This window comes from Pararge aegeria, chromosome 5 (genome assembly GCF_905163445.1).
Source record: "Pararge aegeria chromosome 5, ilParAegt1.1, whole genome shotgun sequence".
NCBI classification, from domain to species: domain Eukaryota; kingdom Metazoa; phylum Arthropoda; class Insecta; order Lepidoptera; family Nymphalidae; genus Pararge; species Pararge aegeria.
The window spans coordinates 12,289,350-12,309,801 of NC_053184.1; the positions used below are offsets into that span (position 1 = coordinate 12,289,350).

At 35.0% G+C, this 20,452-nt stretch overlaps 1 protein-coding gene across 1 annotated transcript in view; it reads right to left on the reverse strand.

The window, feature by feature from the left end:
* LOC120624015 (serine/threonine-protein phosphatase rdgC) overlaps positions 1–20,452 on the reverse strand; it is a 92,535-nt gene that overhangs the window by 29,525 nt on the left and 42,558 nt on the right. The window contains exons 4-8 of the mRNA XM_039890322.1: positions 13,368–13,458; positions 10,132–10,277; positions 9,307–9,471; positions 1,626–1,792; positions 285–321 (exon numbers count right to left, since the gene is read on the reverse strand). Coding sequence (XP_039746256.1) covers positions 285–321; positions 1,626–1,792; positions 9,307–9,471; positions 10,132–10,277; positions 13,368–13,458 — 606 coding nt within the window. The remainder of the gene's footprint in view (positions 1–284; positions 322–1,625; positions 1,793–9,306; positions 9,472–10,131; positions 10,278–13,367; positions 13,459–20,452) is intronic.

Here is a 20,452-nt window from a genome sequence, read left to right on the forward strand (position 1 = left end):
CAGCAGTGGGATGTTAAATAAAGAACGGATAAATAAACTGACTTCTGTTTCAGCTAACTAGATAAATCCATCTACAATTAAAAAAGAAGTTCATTTACAAATGCCTGTACCGTAGTAGACTAAGTAATGTATAAAGTACACCTAATTACGAACTGCTCATTTAATCATGCGATTCTAATTTTAGAGACGCGGTAAAGATACTGACTTGTACCTATTAAAAATATTCATTCTTATTATAATCGGGAACAATAATAGGCTTAAAAATAAACAAGTTTGATACTTACCCGATATTTTTGATGGACTTCCCGTATAAAGCCGTACCTGACAGAAAATTATTTTCGTTAGCAAGTAACAGAGAAAATGTACCGTAGACTGCGGGTGAAAAATTAAAATTCAGCATTAAAACTTTACACGTGGAGACGCTGGCAAATTTCTGCTGGTGGCATTATGAAACTATAATCGAGTTTAGTGTAAATCGAATTCACAAACTTTGTTACAAATTCAATTTAAAACTGTCACATTTACGGCTTGACTAATAAATATCTAGTTTAGCGGGTGAATACTCGTATTTACCTAACATTTCTCATTTTCTCTCATTACATAACTAATAGGTTCGAACGTTGCATTGTAAAGTTAATAGGAATAAAACAAAGAAGTGTATAATTTTTTATTCTATAACTACAAGTAACTTTTTCTGTTGACATGTTAATCAAGTTTTATTTATATTCAAGGTTATATAGGGTCACAACCCCATATGACCTTTAATCTAGACACAGCTGATTTGAGCTCTGGTTGTCACCGCGTATTTCTTTATAAAAATGTTATGGACGGTCGAAGTTTTGAACTATTTCATACCTACGAAAATTGTTTATATGAAATAGTTTTGTTATAATATTATATTCTAACATTTATACCCCTTCTACAAGGCTTGTTGGAATAGGGGTACATAGTACCCTTTTTTTTCAAGGGGAAATCTACATTTATGCAACCGCACCAAGGGAAGGCAAGGTGGTTATGTCGGACTCGTGCCGGCTAAAACCCACGGTGTTCCAACCAGTCGCCTGATGACTGGGCCACGGAAACGCTTTCGCACACATCCGCGAGTATATAGTACCAACTAGCCGTGTTTTTCGAAGCTTTTGGAATATAGTTATATATACTTAATGGTAGATACTGCAATATCACAGACAGAATAAACAATAACATCTACTAGTGTTAGGCTTAAAAAAGATTTAAAGAAAGTTGGTAGCTTCTAGAACTAACTTATAAAATTATTGTTCAAAAAACAGTTCATACTTTTGTCTCCGTACGTAAAATGGACTGTTTTTATTGTTTAATACATTCTAACTGCCTAATTAGATAAACAATAAAAACAGTCTAATTTAGAAAACATTAAATATATACAAGCAAAACTAACCTATTTTAATTTTAATAATATGCACTAGTAACTAAATTGGACTGTATTATAAAAACTTACTTACTTTAACCGTAGTGCCAATATAAATTCTGCGCATAAACGACATAATATTCTATGTATGTATAAAATAAAAACTGAAGGAATTTGTTAGCATTTGCATTCGTGACACGTACGATGCAAATGTTAAACAAGATTAAAATGCAAATACCTGGTATTCATGATGAGATCCTCGTGGTTGCCTCGATTCAAATAAACTCCCCCGGGGAAGGCCAACATGCATGCGAGCAGCAGGAGAAACACTTCCAGTCCTTTCTTGCCTCGATCTACAAAGTCTCCATTAAATATGTATGGATTCTCCGGCGACGGCAACCCGTTCTGCATGAATATAAGTTATTATTTAAGACTTACCTATTTAAGTATATTAAGAATAAGTATCATTATAACGCCTGCTAAGATTAAATTATGACCTTTATTATTCTACTTTGCAGACACCCGTACCTAAGGGATGAATCTACCAATAAAGGTACAGGAGATAGCTGAAAGACGGTTCCGCTTTATAATATTAAACTTTTTATACTTTAGAGCTTTAACGACGGTCATCTTCAGAAAAATATGTCCGCACTATATATTTTGATCCATATCCATATAAACAGTAGGCACGATTTTTATGAGCAGGAAAAGTACGAGTAAATGTTAATTTAAAAGAACTTAAATAAAGTTAAAACTACTAAGAGTTTGCAGAGTGTATAAGTGTGAGAGAGATGTCAAAGCGGTGGAGGCAAATAAGGTTTCGAGAGGTGACGTCAGATCAGAAACAGATTTCCCTGGTGGTGGCTTCTTTTCGCTGGTGTCGTACGAGGCAACTTATAGTGAATATAACGGAGAACGGACAGTGTCCTCTTTGCTTCCACTATCACCTGCTGCAATCACTAACCTGCCTAGCATGGTGATTAAAAAAATAAATCCTTCCGTTGAGTTCATTCGTTTTTAGTCCATATGAACTGTTATACGATATTGATGGAGAGTTTTTCCATGACTTCTACTAAGCAAAGAACCGCCAAAAGTCTGCCTGTCTTAACTGTCTGTAGTCAGATTGCCATCGATTTATTTTTACATTAGAGAACATTGAATATACTAGAAGTATATTCAGTTGTGAATTAATCTTTTCTTTTTCTTCTTTTTACCAATGAAAATGTATTAGTTAAGGTGTATTATAAAAGTAAAATCAAATTCCTCATCAAAGTTGTTACAAAAGTATTAAGAACTCTGTTAGTCCCTGGATGACAATGAATCTTTTTAATGTTTCAGTAAATAAATGTCAGTTTTAGGCAAAAATAAAAATGAAATACGAGCAACGACGACGACGCGTAAATCCTGTCTCATATATTCATCAGAGTAGACATACCGAAATCGTTAGGAACATAAACAAGATTTACAGGTGAATAATATTATCTTACTAAATGTATGGTAAACAGGTAAGAGCCGCACAGTATTAAAAAGGAAAATGGTTATTCTAATTTCTTTGCTGTAGCATAAAATAAAATTTTAGTTAACCATTTCTTGAGAGAAGATTTTAGTAGTGAAGCAATGGTAAATAATTGAAATATGATTACATCGGTTACTCAACTTAAGTCAGTTTCTGAAAACAAAGCTCTTGTGTAATTTGTTTTCGGTCGAGATTAAAAATATTAGTCTAGATGGGTAAAATATAACGTAATTTAAATAATTATAAGATTTACTTAAACGAACAATGAAGCGAAACAAAAACCTACAACGATAACAAACTTCTTTAGCGCCTTCTGTTGAATTAGAATTTTTACCCACGTTTAAATAGTAATTAGTTCTTTAAGCCTTTTTTAGCCTATAGCTGTACAAAACTAAAAGTAAACCATAATACGTGCGTTGAATGCAGTGTTTTGCAGCACTGCGATAACACTTTTAAAGATAACACCCATGTTTTTCGTCGGGAGAAGTGTGTTATTTTTCATATTACTTTCATATGCCTTTTTAGAATACACTTAATGAAATCTTTCATTTGATACCGAACTCGACCGATTTTTTTTAGGTTTTTTTCATTCCTTATCATCATAAGCGTTGATGGTAACTGTTTTCTTCAAAATTACGAAGCCTTAAAAATCGACGAAAGTTATTTTTTGGATTAATTATTGTGAGCATAATTATGTATATTAATTTGGAGATTTTTTAAAGATTTTTATCACCATAACACCACGCTGTCTTAGAACGGAATAAAAATTGCGTTAACGAGTGTAAAGTAATAACGCAGAGGAATGTGCAATTCTGAAACTTCTTCCGATATCGAAAATTAAAAATGTCTATAATGCGTCATCCCAGTGTTTTGTGTGTGCTCTTAGGCTGCTTAAATCAAACTTTAACACTTTTGGATGAAATGGGATAAAAACTCATATAGAAGAGATAAGCTAAACCATAGAAAGAGAATGCCGATCACTGGGTCGATACACGATATACTAAACCAGATAAGATAAGTGACGTAAAACAAAATATTTATAGTAAGTATTAGCTTGTGTATACAATCGTCGCTAATTTGCGAATCCTTACACGTGCAGCAGTGACCGTAGGTAAGGTCGCTTACGCAATGCGCACCACAAATCGATACCCTGAACTACGCTATCATTATCCTTCTGTCTGATCCATGTTATCCCTATCGATGTTACGGACAAATGCCTTCTTGATTTTACGCATTTCTGCTCCCATTTCTGTCGCTCCTTTGATATACGATTCGAGTAAGGAAATCACATGTCCCACTTTGTATAATTTATGACGAATGCTTTCATGTTGAATAGGTCATTTGGTTAGTTTTTATATCAAAATGTGTATCCGCAATCGAAAAATGTACGTTCACGAGCAACAATTTCCAAAATAACTTTGATATTTTTAAACTCAACTAAAGAGTTTTCTTTATTATAAAGCAAAGGTTAAAATTCTAATTCCTTACTATCATAAGAGATAGCCCATATTATTTCGAGACGCTAAGTTCCACAAAACACGTTTTTTTTTTTTACTGCCAATATGACAGCTTGCATTGCATTTTATTTTATTTCAATTTCAACATGTACTGATTTTTATGTGGTACTATATATGTCATAAACGAAAAACTTTTGTGTTGGATCTAATAAGACACACAAAAAGGTGTAGCATCGCCCCACATCACTGTCCACAGATTACTAAAAACATACTGAAAACTAGTCCACCAATCCGCACTAGGCCAGCGTAGTGTACAACGGCCTTTCCCCTTCTCATTGTAGGAGTAGAGTCGTGTTCTGTAGTGGGCCTGTAATGGGTTAAATGATGAAAGACAACTGGTTTGATTGAAACGACCCATATCAGCGTATTATAATTATTATATGCTGTCTTATCCATGTTATGCCAACCTGAGTATCAGACTAATGACATCTCGACTTTACGCATCTGTGCTACCATTTCCATCGTATCTTCTAAATTCAACTTGAATGTGAAAATAGCATAGGTACAGTGTGTACATGCTAAATTCACAGGTATATGTAATTATTATGATTTATGGTTTTTACTTGTATCTCTTAGTAGTAAATAAAATTATATCTTAGTCAAATTAAAAAGAAGTGCGTATTTCTAGAGTATTAATCAAGATTTATTAAAACAACAATGAAAATCTTGTAGTAAATTCAAGTTTGTATATGTTACTAGAGTTCCTTTTTCGGAACACAACATATTTGGAATCTGAAACTTTACCGGTTCGCAGAACGACACCTCATTTTGAGGATCGCTAAAGTTTTTGGATTTACAGCGTACAAAGCTTTCCAAACTGGCGGGAAAGCTTATAATCTGGCTTTTCGATCGCGTAACTTTGTTGTAAAAAATACCTACCGAGATGGCATAATAGGTATATGAAAATCGACTGACTAATACCTTCAATCTCTGAAAATATATATGTTAATTTTATTTTAGATCGCAATATTTAAGATAGTTTCCTATTTTCCAAAATAAGTTGGTATAATACGTACTAGACAGAAAAATGTTGGTCGTAATTACATCAACCAAGCAACGATGGTCTTAATTTTAAAAAAAGATTGGTAGTGATTAATTAAAAGTAAAAGAGCTTTTTGGTACTACATTTTATCCTACAAGGTCTACGAAACCTACGAGGGTTCCAAACGTGACCTAGTCTAAGAACAATCCCACAACAAACTTAGCCGCTTGTTTTTTGTAGTTACTCACATTGTTATTAAACTTTAAAAAGCAACTTGGTAAGAGCAATAATTTACACCTAAGGTTTTTTATCGTTGACTAGGCCTTTATCCTATCGGACCTCCGGGCGATAGATACGTGGATTCTGTCGCCCGTCGGACACAAGTCCTCGGGTTGAAAGGCATACCCCGTGTTCCTGGTGTGCCTCCGATGGTGCTCAGTGGCTACCGATGTTTTCACAGAGCCTGCCTCGGTAGGCACCGCTGGCTGGGTTACGGTTGTGTGCGAAGCGTTCCCATGACGCAGTCACCAGGCGATGAGGTGCACACACCGTGGGGTTTTACTCGGTAAGAGTCCGGCATAACCACTGAACCTCCCCGTGGTGTAGTGGTATCCATGAGGATTTCCCCATGAGAAAAAAAAGGCCTTTATACTATAATAGGACTTTTCTATCAGTTTACGTTTACTAAAAACTTGGAACTTTTAAGTAGACAACTGGTTGATTGTATAATTTTATAAAGTAGTCTACTATATTGCACTGAAGTTTATTTTTGCTTCTTATGTTCATATAATCGTTCGTCAATCGTTAAATTAGCTTACTACGTCATTGTTCGTAGCTACGAGTATAATAGCAATGCTTATACCACGATGTTACACAATACTAGACTCCGATGTCACTGGTTGCATAGACAATTCTTGATTTGTATTATTTTACATTATGAAACTGTGTAGTACATATTCTGGGGATAACTAGAATTCAGGAGATGTCCTGAATTCTAGTTATCTCTTAACTTCAATCTCCTAATTTCAACCAGAGCGGTTTAAGTAATAAAGGGTATATTTTCAAATCCACCTGAGAACTTTATCCTGAGGGTTTCCGGGATAAAAAGTGTCCTATGTCCATCTTTCGGGTAAAAGCTGTATAAGTAAAACGGCCCATCGAGATCGGTACAGTGATTGAAATAGATAACAAATACACAAAAGTGACAATTTCTCAATTATAATACTGGGTATGAATAATTACTAGATAGGTATTTCGTCGTTACTTATTTTCCTGAACACTGAATTCACTATAGTTTTTATAAAACTTAAAATATTAAGCTATAACTATTTAAAAAGTTTCAAAGTTACGAAAGAATAAGTCGCTACATATAAAAAAAAAATAACAATAGATAACACAACTAATCGACCTTTTTTGTATGCAAGCTCAACTAAATAAGTTACGAAGTTGATTATAATATAATTTCCATAATCACTTACAGTGTGTAACGAATAGCCTTCTTGCCTTGATGCTTAACAGGTAACTTTTTTGTATGCAAGCTCAACTAAATAAGTTACGAAGTTGATTATAATATAATTTCCATAATCACTTACAGTGTGTAACGAATAGCCTTCTTGCCTTGATGCTTAACAGGTAACTTTTTTGTATGCAAGCTCAACTAAATAAGTTACGAAGTTGATTATAATATAATTTCCATAATCACTTACAGTGTGTAACGAATAGCCTTCTTGCCTTGATGCTTAACAGGTTACAGATATAAAGGCTTTATTTAGACTTTATATTGAAGTAATGATTGTGCGCTCACTTAATAAAGACGACATTTACTAACTGTGACAGGAAAGCAATAGAAAAACAATATAAACATAAACGAGGTCATGTGGAGTAACAAGCGGTCTATCAATCAAGCGGTTCTCGAGTCCACTGTCTTACAAATTGGATGACGCGTGACTCGTGAGCCACTCCTTAATTGTTGGCACAGCGAACCCCAGGTTATCGGCTCTTTGACGTCAAACCTCCCTCTTAATATCAGGAAAAACGCACCATAAGCTAAAATTCTCCAATATAGTAAGAAAATGTGACTTCTAGATTCAAATTGATAATGCAAATGTATGAAAAAGTAGAGCAGAACTATTAGTTGCAAGAGTGTATACTCTTGAATGGAACTTCAAAGATCTTCGCAATATTAAAACAACAAACAACTCCGTTACAGGTTGGTGGACTCCATTATGGAAAACTCTGAGGCCTGCAGGTTTCCTCAGGATGTTTTCCTTTACCGTTGAAACAAGTGATATTTTAATTACGTCTTTATATAATTGATTAAAAACTGAAGTGTTAGGACCACCAACATTAACTCAATTTTGCAAGTCTTGTTGCACCGTGCAGCAAACAGCTATTCTAAAAATTCCATTAAGCGATAAGGTCAATGGGTTAACGACTTTGTTCTCGTTACTGGGTCGAAAACGTCTCTCCTCAAACTGTTTTCCTACGACAACATTTCTCGTAATATTTTTCATTGTCAGTTAAAACTGCATACTACTGAATGCATTGGATATGTGCCAAATGTTTAAAACTTCTATACAGTTTATGCCTCTGAAGTAGGTATATGTTCAAACACTTTCGTTGCAGCCCCTTTTGATAAGGCGTAGACGAGTCTTGGTCGAAGTATTTGAATTTTTGTATTGTATACTTAGTGGTGTAAAGCTTTTTGTGACAGAGCTTATCCGGTACTAATGCCATACTTATTTCTGCCACCAAGCAGCATTTTTGCAATGGTGTGTTTTGGTTTGGAGTTGTAGTTGCCGTAGGTGTAATTAAAGACAAATGAGGCTAAAACCCACGCTTCAAGTTGATGGATGCAGAGCAGCAATACGTGTTTCTTGCATACCCTACGAAGTATTGCTCGGTTTATAGACGGCCGAGTGGCGCAGTGGGCAGTGTCCCTGCTTTCTGAGTCAAAGGTCGTGGGTTCGATTTCCACAACTGTAAAATGTTTGTGTGATGAACATGAACGTTTTTCAGTGTCTGGGTGTTTATCTGTATATTTTAAGTATTTATGTGTATTTTATTGATAATATTATAAAAAATATTCATCAGCAATCTTAGTACCCATAACACAAGCTACGCTTACATTGGGGGTAGATGGCGGTATGTGTATTGTAGTAGTATATTTATTTATTTATTTAAAGGTATCCCGCTTACCACCAAGCTACTTCACCTACTTGGTACATAAATCAATCCCATTATTTTGGTTTTCCGTAGGATTACATATTTTCAGAGAAAGAAGAGTTCATGTTTAACTACATACCTACAATTTACTCGAATATATAAGCTAATGTGATATCATATTATCATAAACGGCTTTCACAATAGTAACAAACAACCAAGTCAAACAATGTATCCTATCATCCTACGCAAAGGTGAATGTTTATCATTATCCCTGTACAAAAAGCGTCACTAAAATACAAAACAACAGAACGCATTTTCAATAGAAATGTGAGAATCAATACCTACGTAAAAGCTACTACCTATGTAGTTAGTTTCAGTACTAACTTTGTTAGACAAAGGCTTTGTTAAATCCATTAATAACAAAAGGTATTGAAATTCGATTTCATAAATAAAAAATAATATATTACAGTTTGTATGAATGTTGATCGGTTTTTAAAGCGACCTACATTCGGACATAGGCATTGGACACTTCATTGATTTTGGAATTACATGCCATGACAATAAATGCTATATTTGCGCAGAAGCATAATTTTAATGGACCGAAATAATAATAGTTTTAAGGATTCGGATCGGACAAACTGTTCTAACGACAACCGATTTCAGCATAAATTAAAATGATTGAACAAAAGGATTCGGATCGGAAGTTAAGTACATCGATCTAAGTTACTTTGAAACTCACCTTGTGAAATATTACTAGTAAATCGTCTAGTTTGCCATGCAGGTCTCCGCAAATAGTGATTTGACTTGAAATCGAAGTCGTCGCAACGTTTATGTTTGGTAATCTCTTCAACATCTGGGCTGCCTCCTTTAAAATTTGAGCCACTTGCTTCGGATGCAAACGGTGCTAAAAAAAACATTTCTATTCACACATCCTTAAGAATTCAACCTTAATTTATTTGCCGTGATCACAGTATGATATTGTATTCACATACTACGTATTAGACATGGTCGCTAACTATAGACCTCATAAGAAGGCTCAGCGGGCGATGGAAAGAGCTATGTTAGGTGTATCTCTACGTGATCAAATCAGAAATGAGGATATCCGTGGAATAAGTAGAGTTACCGACATAGCTCAGCGAGTCGCGAACCTGAAGTGGCAATGGGCGGGGCACATAGCTCGGAGAACCGATGGACGTTGGGGTCCTAAGGTGCTGGAATGGCGACCCCGCACCGGTAAACGCAGGTCGGCCCCCAACGAGGTGGACAGATGACATCAGGCGAGTCGCTGGGAGCCTGATGTTTTTCATTGAAACATAGTCAGAATTGTAGAGAAAAATTGAACTTCAAAACCTTCAAGCATTTTGGAATCCTAAATCCTTATCTCTCAACTTATAATCGAATATAAAAGAATAAAATGTAGTAAATCTGATCATTTCATATTGGAAATAAAACTAATAAAAAAAAAAATTTTTCGTTAGACAGCTAGTCGCGATTTACGTATAGGTATATAAATTACTTTGTGTTTCTAATAAAAAATTTGATTACATAACAAAGTGCCACTTACCTTCTTCTTTCTAAATATCTCAATAAGCAGATCTATGTCTTTTCTTTGCAATGGGAACTCGATGTCAGGATCGCGAGAACTTTTCGGAGGAGCAGTCTCATCAACGCCCCCACCTTCATCTGATTCCTCAGAAAATACCTGTTCCACTGGAACATTAAGTAGTTGTCAGAAATCTAAGTACAACAATAAAAACCAGAAACATGATTTCCAATAATCTTAAGAGCATTCGTATATGCTATCACTAGTCAAGCTTTGGTACGTAATGCAGTTTTTTTTTATTCCACTGCACTGATGATAACTAAAATATAATAATGCTTTGTCAAGTCAATTGGACTTGACTGCAGTCTCTCCTGATGGTTACTAGTAAGTGATAATGCTGACTAAGATGGTAGCAGGCTAACTTATCGAGTAGGCTTCGGCTTATTAAGGCTATGGCAGATACATTAAACCCACACCCCTATCCCACCAGTTCTGGCGTGGCATCGTACCGGAACGGTAAATCACTTGGTGGCACATCTATGTTTATTAGCCATCGGACAAGACGATAGAAAATTCAAAAATTATAAATTCCTACCTTACACCTGGCGAACTTGGGACCTCCCACTTATAAGATTACAGCGATCGCAAACGCGGATGTCGAGAAAGTTAAATTCTTCAAAACATTATATTTTTGAAGATATGCGTGGTCAAGAGGAGACACTTGTTAGAATCATCATAGTTTTGTAGACTGAGAGCTAAATATCTGGACATTTTCAATGTTACTGATTATTAAGAACTATATATTATTTGACAATAGTTGTAGGATGTCGTGCTCGGATGTCGGGTTATCCTAATTACTGCTCTCTTAAAGTATCTGTAGCACCAGAGAACAGTGCTTTACTAAATTCCAATATCGTTTAATATTAAATCCCAAAAAATTCAATTGGAAGTAGTTCAATGTTCGTGTTACTGGCTTATGTCACCAAAGGCAGCAACGTTGCATCATGCGAACCTAAAGCACCTAACATGTGGCTAAATATCTAATGCCAAAGTAATGAAACCTGAAAATTATATGGGACATTATCTAAGTCGTAACGCCGTAACGGCATAACTTTAACGAGGCGATTCAAGTTAGGCCATTGTTATGAAAATACTTGGCATTTCACTGGTTTTTCAAATACAAGTTAGGCGGTCAACATTGCTCTCGTCCCTGGCTATTGTCTTGAGATCGACGGTTATTTTCAGCCAGTAGAGAACCTCTGAAGAATCCTTCTCAAAATCTCATTGTGATGAATTAATTAAACGTCTCCTAAGTTTGTATAATAAATCTTTTAATAAGATTCACTTCTTGAAGACAATTGCGGTATCCATTGACATTTAAAATCGTCTTGAAATTCCTGCGACATTGTTCCTACAACAAGTTTATCTGACACTTCTTCGTAAATACAAAGCCCCAGAATTTCATTGCAGTCTCCAGAAATCCTGTAGTAACTTCACAAATTAAACTATGGATAACAATAGCATTTCTATAAAAGTCCTTTTAAAAAATCGATTTACACATTGACGTGGAAAAAAATGCCTGTTTAAAAAACTAATCAGTCAGAATTAATCTAAGAACTAAAGGAGTTAAAAACTACTACGTCTACGGAATTTTAAATGGGGCCATTTCAAGAGCATCCATAACGAATTTTCTCTGATCTGGACTGCTGGGAGGCTTCGGCCGTGGTTAGTTATCACTCAACCGACAAATGCGTACCGCCAAGCGATTTAGCGTTTGGTACGATACACTACCTCACCCCTATAAATCTAGCCCACTACCATCTTAGGCTGCATCATAATTCACCAGCAGGTGACATTGCAGTCAAGGTCCATAGTCCAAGGACTATGTAATCGATAAAAAAGCTTGGGTGTTAATTATTGCTCTAACCAGGTTGCTCTTCTAATAATTTAAAATGTGAGATGGTGATAAAAAAAAAAAAACACCCGGCTAAGTGTGTTGTGGGCTTCTTCTTAGACCAGGACGCGTTTGGAACCCTTGTAGCTTTAGTTTTAAGTTTACGAATGTGGTTATCGCCATCATCTCACTACCGTCTAATTCTTATGTACGCGTCAAAAGTGCCACCTATGGGCCTACTTGAATAAAGATATTTTTGACTTGACTTTGACTTTGGTCTAAGTTGTGGAATAAAACGACAAAAAAAAAGACTGATATGTAACAGAAATATGTTCGTAGATTACATAAGTTTGGATTGAGATTTCGGCTATGAAATAAAAGCTATGTTTAGTGTCCTCAGAAGTATAGTGCTTTTCTTTGTTGTAAAAATATTTGCTATATACTAAGTCGTTATATCCACAACTTTCATCCGAACGCCCTTGAGACCCGGCGTTGAAGAGCCACTAGACTGATTTTTATCGTTATTCGAATCTCCTTATAGTTTCACATCTCTATCTTTTTCTTTTGGTATTAAGATGAAATTGTGATTTCATCCTATTTGAAAGGTTTTCAAATCTACACGGGTTTTTTCCCGTTTTCTTAAGCGATTTCCGTGCTTTTTACATTGTTAAAGAAAACTTCGAAACAAAAAATCGTAATAGACATTTAAAATTACTAGCGGACCCCAGCGCCATCTGTCGGGGTTTTGTGAATCTAAACCATCCAGGGTGCCACCCAAACGTATACCAAAAAAATCATTCAAATCGGTCCAGCCGTCTAGGAGGAGGTCAGTGACACACGCACACAAGAAATATATATATAAGACTAGCTGTTGCCCGCGACTTCGTCTGCGTTTCATTTTGTTTTTAAAGTATTCAGAATCGCTAAGACTTAAATGAGTATAGTATTATATATAACATGTGACTGTCAATTAATTATAGACAAATAATTTGCAATAAAATAAAAGTGCGACTATAATTAAAGATCTAAGCTATCCTATCTCTTAAGTTGGACCAGACTGCTCACAGTGTGTCAATTTAATTTAAAATCGCTTAAGTAGTTAAGGAGTCCATCGCGGACAAACATCGTGACAGGAGATTTATATATATTAAGATAATATCGATTAATTTCCCACCTAAATTAAGCTAAATATGGATGACTAATTTTAGACGAACTTCAATAATAGAAATACATTTGATCTCTTTAAATAAGTTCTTTTGTTACATACTATTCATAAACTCGTTATGTTTATTCGTTTCTTATGATTAGATCGTGTGACCCTTTAAGAAATTATTTTATTAGATATACGAATTCTACTACTTACTGACAGATGCTGTTCTTGAAGTCCTCTCAGAGGACGGCCTTCCACTGGTCTCCCTCATATGACTCAGTAAGGCGTTAAAGAAGTTGTATAACTGGAACAGAAATGTATGGTAACGTATCTTCTAGGCCTTACAGTTACGTTAAACTTTACCTTAAAGGTATACTAATTATTTTTTTTATAAACCTATTCGCTCTTAACACTTCACATTTTCTCTATGTTCTAGGCCGTTTCAAAGAAATAACTGTGCAAACTTTATATAAAAAAATACTTAATGAAAAACATTAACGGTTCGGAATTATGGCCTTTTTCTCATTTCATTCATCAAATAGTGTTGAACACTTTTAAATGCACTTTGAAACTGAAGATAGTTTAAACGCTTCTTATTAAGCCCTTGCTTAGCTTATATATTATCTTATTAGCTTTGAAGTGTTAGCTTCTACAGTGTAAGTTATAGCTTATACGTATACAGCTCTCAACTCTCAAGCAAGCTTTCAATATAGCTTTTCAATGTATTGTTCGCTGTTTCGACACAATAGAGAGACGAGTACCTATTCTTCTATGTGGAAACCCTATGCAATTACTGAGACGTTAGTGTCTTAAGACAAAAGCACATCAGAAAAAGGTCAATCTGAAATTCACATTTGCAAGCTTTTTGAAAATAATAATTTTCATTTCCTAGAACCAAACTAAACTCAGGTTAGAGTTACTACTGATAGACTGGAACTGTAAGACTGCCGTTAGACGGCGTGAAAATTTACGTGCGGTCCTTCCATATGTTAATGACGAATGTGAATTCTATTATCTACGCAACAATATTTAAATTATAACAACCGGAAAATGAGGCGGTAAGCCCGCGGTCACCCGCACTGCTTTCGCCCGAATGGATGATTCAAAACAAATTGAAATGTTGATGTGTTGATCATAGAATTCATATTTGTCATAAACGTTTGCGTTATTGCAGCATCAAGGCGGCAGCTTTACGGCATCCGCGTGTTTGAAGGTATCAGGGAATGTAAAGGGTGTTGTGTTGATAAAATAATTCACATATTTTGTGATTAACGTTCACGTATTAACGCGGCCACCAAGCGGCATTAGCGCGGAAGCTGATATGATAATGTTTATTCATCTAAACCCATCCCTCTAAAAACGAATCGACGATTAAAAAAATTGTACTGGAAAATGGATAATAACCAATGACTATTTGCATGTCTGTGTCACTTTTCCCGTTACTTCGCTTGAAATATGTATGATTGTGCAGTCGCTTGACTGCTCAGTGCTCATGTTGTGACCATGGATTAAGCCATTCATGCGTAAAGTCACTCAACGTGCTCACTGTGATTAAATCATACAAAATATAACTTAGATAATCAGTTAAGATGTGTGCTTAATTATGAAACCCACTCGCCGAAAACAATTAAAGCAGAATTACGTTATATTTGTGCCTTCTCCCAATTCATTCTTTTGAGTTTTTATCCAAAGAAGGTTATTATCTAATCAAAGTAGATATAATCTTACATTTAAAATATTTTTTGTGTTTTACGTGCAGAAAAGATAAATCTAAATGAGAATAACTACCTCATTCAAATTCCGTAACTTATAAAACTTACGAGTAAACTGAAAAATACTTAAAAATGATTACACAGCAAGTTAGTGTTTATATCTTCTTGGCATAAAGTTCATAAAGCTTACGATAACGTTAATAATTTAATTTATCACATGTAACATACATGAGATAAATTAAATTATTAACGTTATCAATACTCAAAACGCACGTTTCCATTAAAATAAATGCGATATTGGTGAAGACAGTTGCAACTTTGCAAGGGTTGTTGATGTCAATAGTTGTTCCCCCTTCTGAGCGGGAGTCTCCACTCTTTAAAATATCCCTAAATCAAGCAGAGGCCCTGAGAAAGTAAAATACATTGAAGTGGTTTTGTATACGGATATACGCAATCTTGCCGCAGTATAGGGGTGCCGAAAAATCTTTTCAATTTAGTTCTTTGTATTGCTTCTTGGAAAAAGCTGCCGCATTTTTTACATAATATATTGTTTAAATACATTGAAATACTTGATTATCTATCCAGTCTAAATTATTTTTGTTTCCTACAATTAGTTAGACGGCCACTTCCTGATACTTTAAAAAGCTTTGAATCGGTAATCCCCGAGGCAAATTTTTGACTAATAATTGGGGAATAAGGATATTGCTAACCTTCATCACAACTAATCCTTGAACACTTGGAAAACTTTGACTTCGTCTGCTGACCGTTTATAAACTGATTAACTTTTCTCCCTTTATTCAGACATCTCTAAGAGTAGGGCTAAAACCATAAACTACTAACAGATGTACTGTACTTGTCCTATGAATAATGGGCTCTTTTTTGGTCTGCTGGTAAAGTTAAGAGTTAAAATCTAAAACAGCAAGTAGGATATTTTTAGCAGTTTTTATATGTATAAATAATTGTATGTACGAAACTACATAAATTAAGTTAAAAACGGAAATGTTTGATCCCCGGCGTACTTTTTTTATAAGTCCGACCGTTACATTGAGGCAAACAAGTACCTTTTGAAGGCTGGTACATCTGTCTACAAACCTTCGCACCCTACGCACCTTAAGTTGAATTCGAAACTAGTTAATATTGAACTATAGGTTTTACTAGTATTTCTTCCTAGCTACACTAGGTCTATTATAAGATATCCTGTGCTTACATAGCAATCAAAAGAACAGTTGATCTGGGATCTGGACGACAATATATTGGATAAAACTACCCTACCTATATCTGCGTTTACTACACGTTAAATTTTCATTAAGTATGTCTCCCGCAAAACAATAATGAAAACTTTATCCAAACTTTACTTAAAATAATGGATAAACTGATTATAAGTTAAAATTAAATGTAAATCTCGTCTTAAGTAAAGTTTATAATAATGTCTGTATATTTAAGCATGGGAGAGCTCAGCTGCTGTTTCTAATTTAAATAATCGGTGAACCCAAAACACTTGCTTGCCATTTCTTATTAACTAGAACCTAAGAATGCAGGAGGTGGGGAAGGTATCTATTCAATGTGGTTTTAAGCGAGACATTAAAGTTAGCGTTCTGCGACCAATGAGAAAGAAGACGTCATAAAACGTGAGCTTCTTGGGATTGTACGCAATCTGGACGCAAAGGTAAACGCCGCTAAGGACGCAGCTTTAACGCAGCGATGTGACCTTTCCTTAATTCTACAGATTTGGTTACAATTATTTTTCGACTATCACGAAGGTATGTCTGTTTCTATTTTCTTCCGTAGCCAAGTACGAGTACATTTAATGTAGCGCTTGTCACAAAAATCATTGAAGAAAAAAAAAAGACGGTTACATTCACAGTTACATTAAGATTCCGAAAGAGAGGAGAATATCGACGCAGCGGAAGTAATATTCATTATATGGGTCACATTCCACGTCACAATGACCGCTCGAATCCCAGTGTCATGTCGAATACATTTTGCGAAATATTATGCATTGAACCGAACGCTAGTCTGATACACGTGCAATATATAGAGTTATTATAAAACAGCTGTTGTGCGAAATTTCTACATTAGTGAGATTTTGAACGATTTAAATAATATTCTAAAAGTTAGTTCGAATACTTTTAAAATACTATCTATCCCGAAAATCGAGAGTTTCTGTAAAGTAACTAAACATCTATATCTTAACAATAATAATGTATAGAAAGTCCAACCAAGACTCAATGGACAAACGATTGATTAAAATTTCGACATCATTGATATCTATATTTTATCGAATTACATTCACGAATATTATTCATTATAAAAATACAGACAACCAATTCGTTTCAAACTCTAAAACACATCTCTGTCGCTCAAGCCATGTCAGTTGTTACCTGATGTTGCCAACACATACTAATATAATAAATGCGAAAGTGTGTTTGTTTGCTTATCGTTGCTTTAAGCCCCAACCAAACAACCAATCGACGTGAATTTTGGCATAAAGTTAGTTGAAAGGACGGAGAGTAACATATGTTACTTTTAATTTCAGGAAAACAAACGGTTAACACGGGATTTGTAAATAAACGCGGATGAACAACGCGGGAAACTGTAACAAATAAACAAAATATTTAGAAGCTACTGATCAAGCAAATTTTCTTTCATAATAAATATATACGAAACCCATAAGTGGGCGTTGTTATAGCAGCTTCTTATAACTTTTAAAGAGGGAAAATTTCTTGCAAAATTCAATATGGAGGGATTTAGGGATTTTAGGGAATTAGGGATCTTAGGGAATTAGGGATCTTAAACTCAAAATGGGAAAACGGAAGCCAAACAATATGGTCTCTGTCTATTCGACCATTTATCCGTATTTCATTGTCCTTTACTCGTAACAGTGCGGTCATCATTGTCCTCATCATCAACATCATCGGCCTATTAAAGTCACACTGCTGGATTTAGGCCTTTTATTTTATAAAAGAGGGGATTAAGAGCGTAGACCCATCTGTCAGCTCAAATACACGTAGGTCCTCGAATGATTATTATCACATATTTGTCATATTAACCGGGAGCGACGGCTTATCGTGTACGCTGAGGCGCGAGATCAACTAAACAAAATAGTTCTATTTGCACGCGACAAACCGATTACAAACTAACCATGCGATCTATTAAATAGTACTTAAATATCAATATCATGGACTGTAATATTTGTTGTGGAAAGCTGCGGACACATTTGATGTAAAATACTGGGAGTATTTTACATCAAATGTGTCCGCATTCATCCTGCACATACATCCATGTTTCATGGCCCGTAAAAGCTTTCGAAATTCTAATTAATCCTGGATCATCTATAGCTCTATAACATGCGACCCTACAATTTACATAATTATTGCGGTCACCACATACGCTTTCAAAGCTCAGGATAAAAAGAGTGCTACATTATTCTTGCGAGAAATTTTCGGATCTAGTAATTTAATAATTTAATTTGTGGGATCCATGACAAGATATATGAGTAGATACATAATAAGAGAAGCTAATGATAATTAAATATTATTTCATCATGATGATATAAAATCCTCCTTTATATTATTTTATGCATATTCCCAAAAAATGCCAGCTCTTTTGTTTATTAGTATAACTTCAAGTTAGCCATTGACCAAGTTAGCCCTTAACTGTAATCTCACCTGGTGGTAAGTGATGATGCAGTCTATGATGGTAGCGGGCTAACCTGTTAGAGAGTATGATAGTAATCGATTACTACGCCACATCGCACCGGAACACTAAATCGCTTAGTGGCATGTCTTTGTTGGTAGGTTGGCACTAGCCACAGCCCCTTCCACCAGACAAAACACCATCAGTGAAAAAGCTCAATGAAAACAGATTTAGAGAGCTCATAAACAAAAAGGAGGAAATCACGTTGATGGGCGTAATTCTTTAAAAGAATAAACAAAGTTAAGTGGGGTTGGATTATATAAAGAACCTTTATAAAATACGCTTTTTGAGCGTGACTATCTAAAATTCAGTAACGAAAAATTATTCAAATTGCGCAGTGTATTCACAAACGCCTTAAAAGTGATTCCTAGTAGGTATTATATTTAAGGGCTTTGATTAAGGCTAGCTGAAAAAGCGTTCCGGTACGAAGCTGGTTAGAAACAACAAACGGTAAATATAATGTCATAATATGTCTTACGGGTTACTAGCCAGCTAGCAACTAAGAGTGCATCATCAATTAAGGGTTAACTAGAAGTGGAATAAAAAAAACAAAATAACACCATACGTTATTTATACTCATCTAGTTGAGGCTATGACACTCGTGCTATTTATGCAAAAAGCTTAGTCATATCGTTGCTCCATTGCTGCGTGATTGTATGAATATATATCAGCTTATTGATATCAAAGAGAGTATTTTAGAGCAAAGGCCCACCTCGCTCTGCTCCAATGTGGGTTGGCGGACTTACACTAATATTCTCACATGATAATAACAATAATCTTTATTGAATAAATTTAAATAACAATAAAATAAACAATGTAATTTGGAAAAAAAATATAGCAACAATTTGACTAAGACTTTTTGCATAAATAGCCACAGTGTTATAGCCTACTTTTACGATCTTCGTTTACGAAGTCGCAGGCTTAAGAATACAAGCCTTCACATCGTACGTAAATAACATTTCATTGAAGTTTCAGTTCATTCAGCGTCTACGGGAAAATTCCGGCAAAGAATGTTTTGCGAGTTTTATATTACTGCTCGCGTATTTTCCCTCTTCGTTCTACGAATGTGAGGTAGTCGTGAATTTGCTAACAAAATAAATATAAGCCTTCGGGTTTCACCATTTATTACAAATGGTTTGAGCTCACGCACCGCTTCTATATCATACTAGCTATCCCCGCGAATTTCATTTCGCCTTAGTATATTTTACCTCTCAATGTCTTTATAAAGTACAATACATAAAACTCATCTTACTCCGGAATCTCTCTATAGGTCACATCAACAGTTTTACGATTAGGTATAGACAACTTGACGTGCGCTGTCAATTGTGTTTTGTTACTAATGAACGGCTAGATAATTGTTTTGATTTTAAATTTAAAAAAAATATTGTATTTTAATACTAAAGAAATCAAAAATAATGAAAATCGGTCCATCCGTTCTCAAGTTATAAATGGTGTAACTAACACGACTTTGTTTTATAGATGTAGAATATAGATATATATATATAAGGACTGTCGAACGGGATAAACAGTATCCTATGTCCGTCTCCTGGCTCTAAGCTACCCACCTACGAAATTTTCAGCCATATCTGTACAGCCGTTCTTGAGTTATAAGTAGTGTAACTAACACGACTTTCTTTTATATATATAGATATCTTATATAACAAACCACTATCCATATCCATACAAATATTTGAAATGGTTACTATTATATACGCTTTTTGAGGGTGAATATCCAAAATTCAGTACGAAGCTGTGTAGAAACAACGTTAAATATAATGTCATAATATGTCTTACAGGTTACTAGCCAGCTACCAACTGAGAGTGCAACAAACAACAACATTTATACATATGTAAATTAAAATTATAAAGAGGAAACATTTGTTTCTTTGT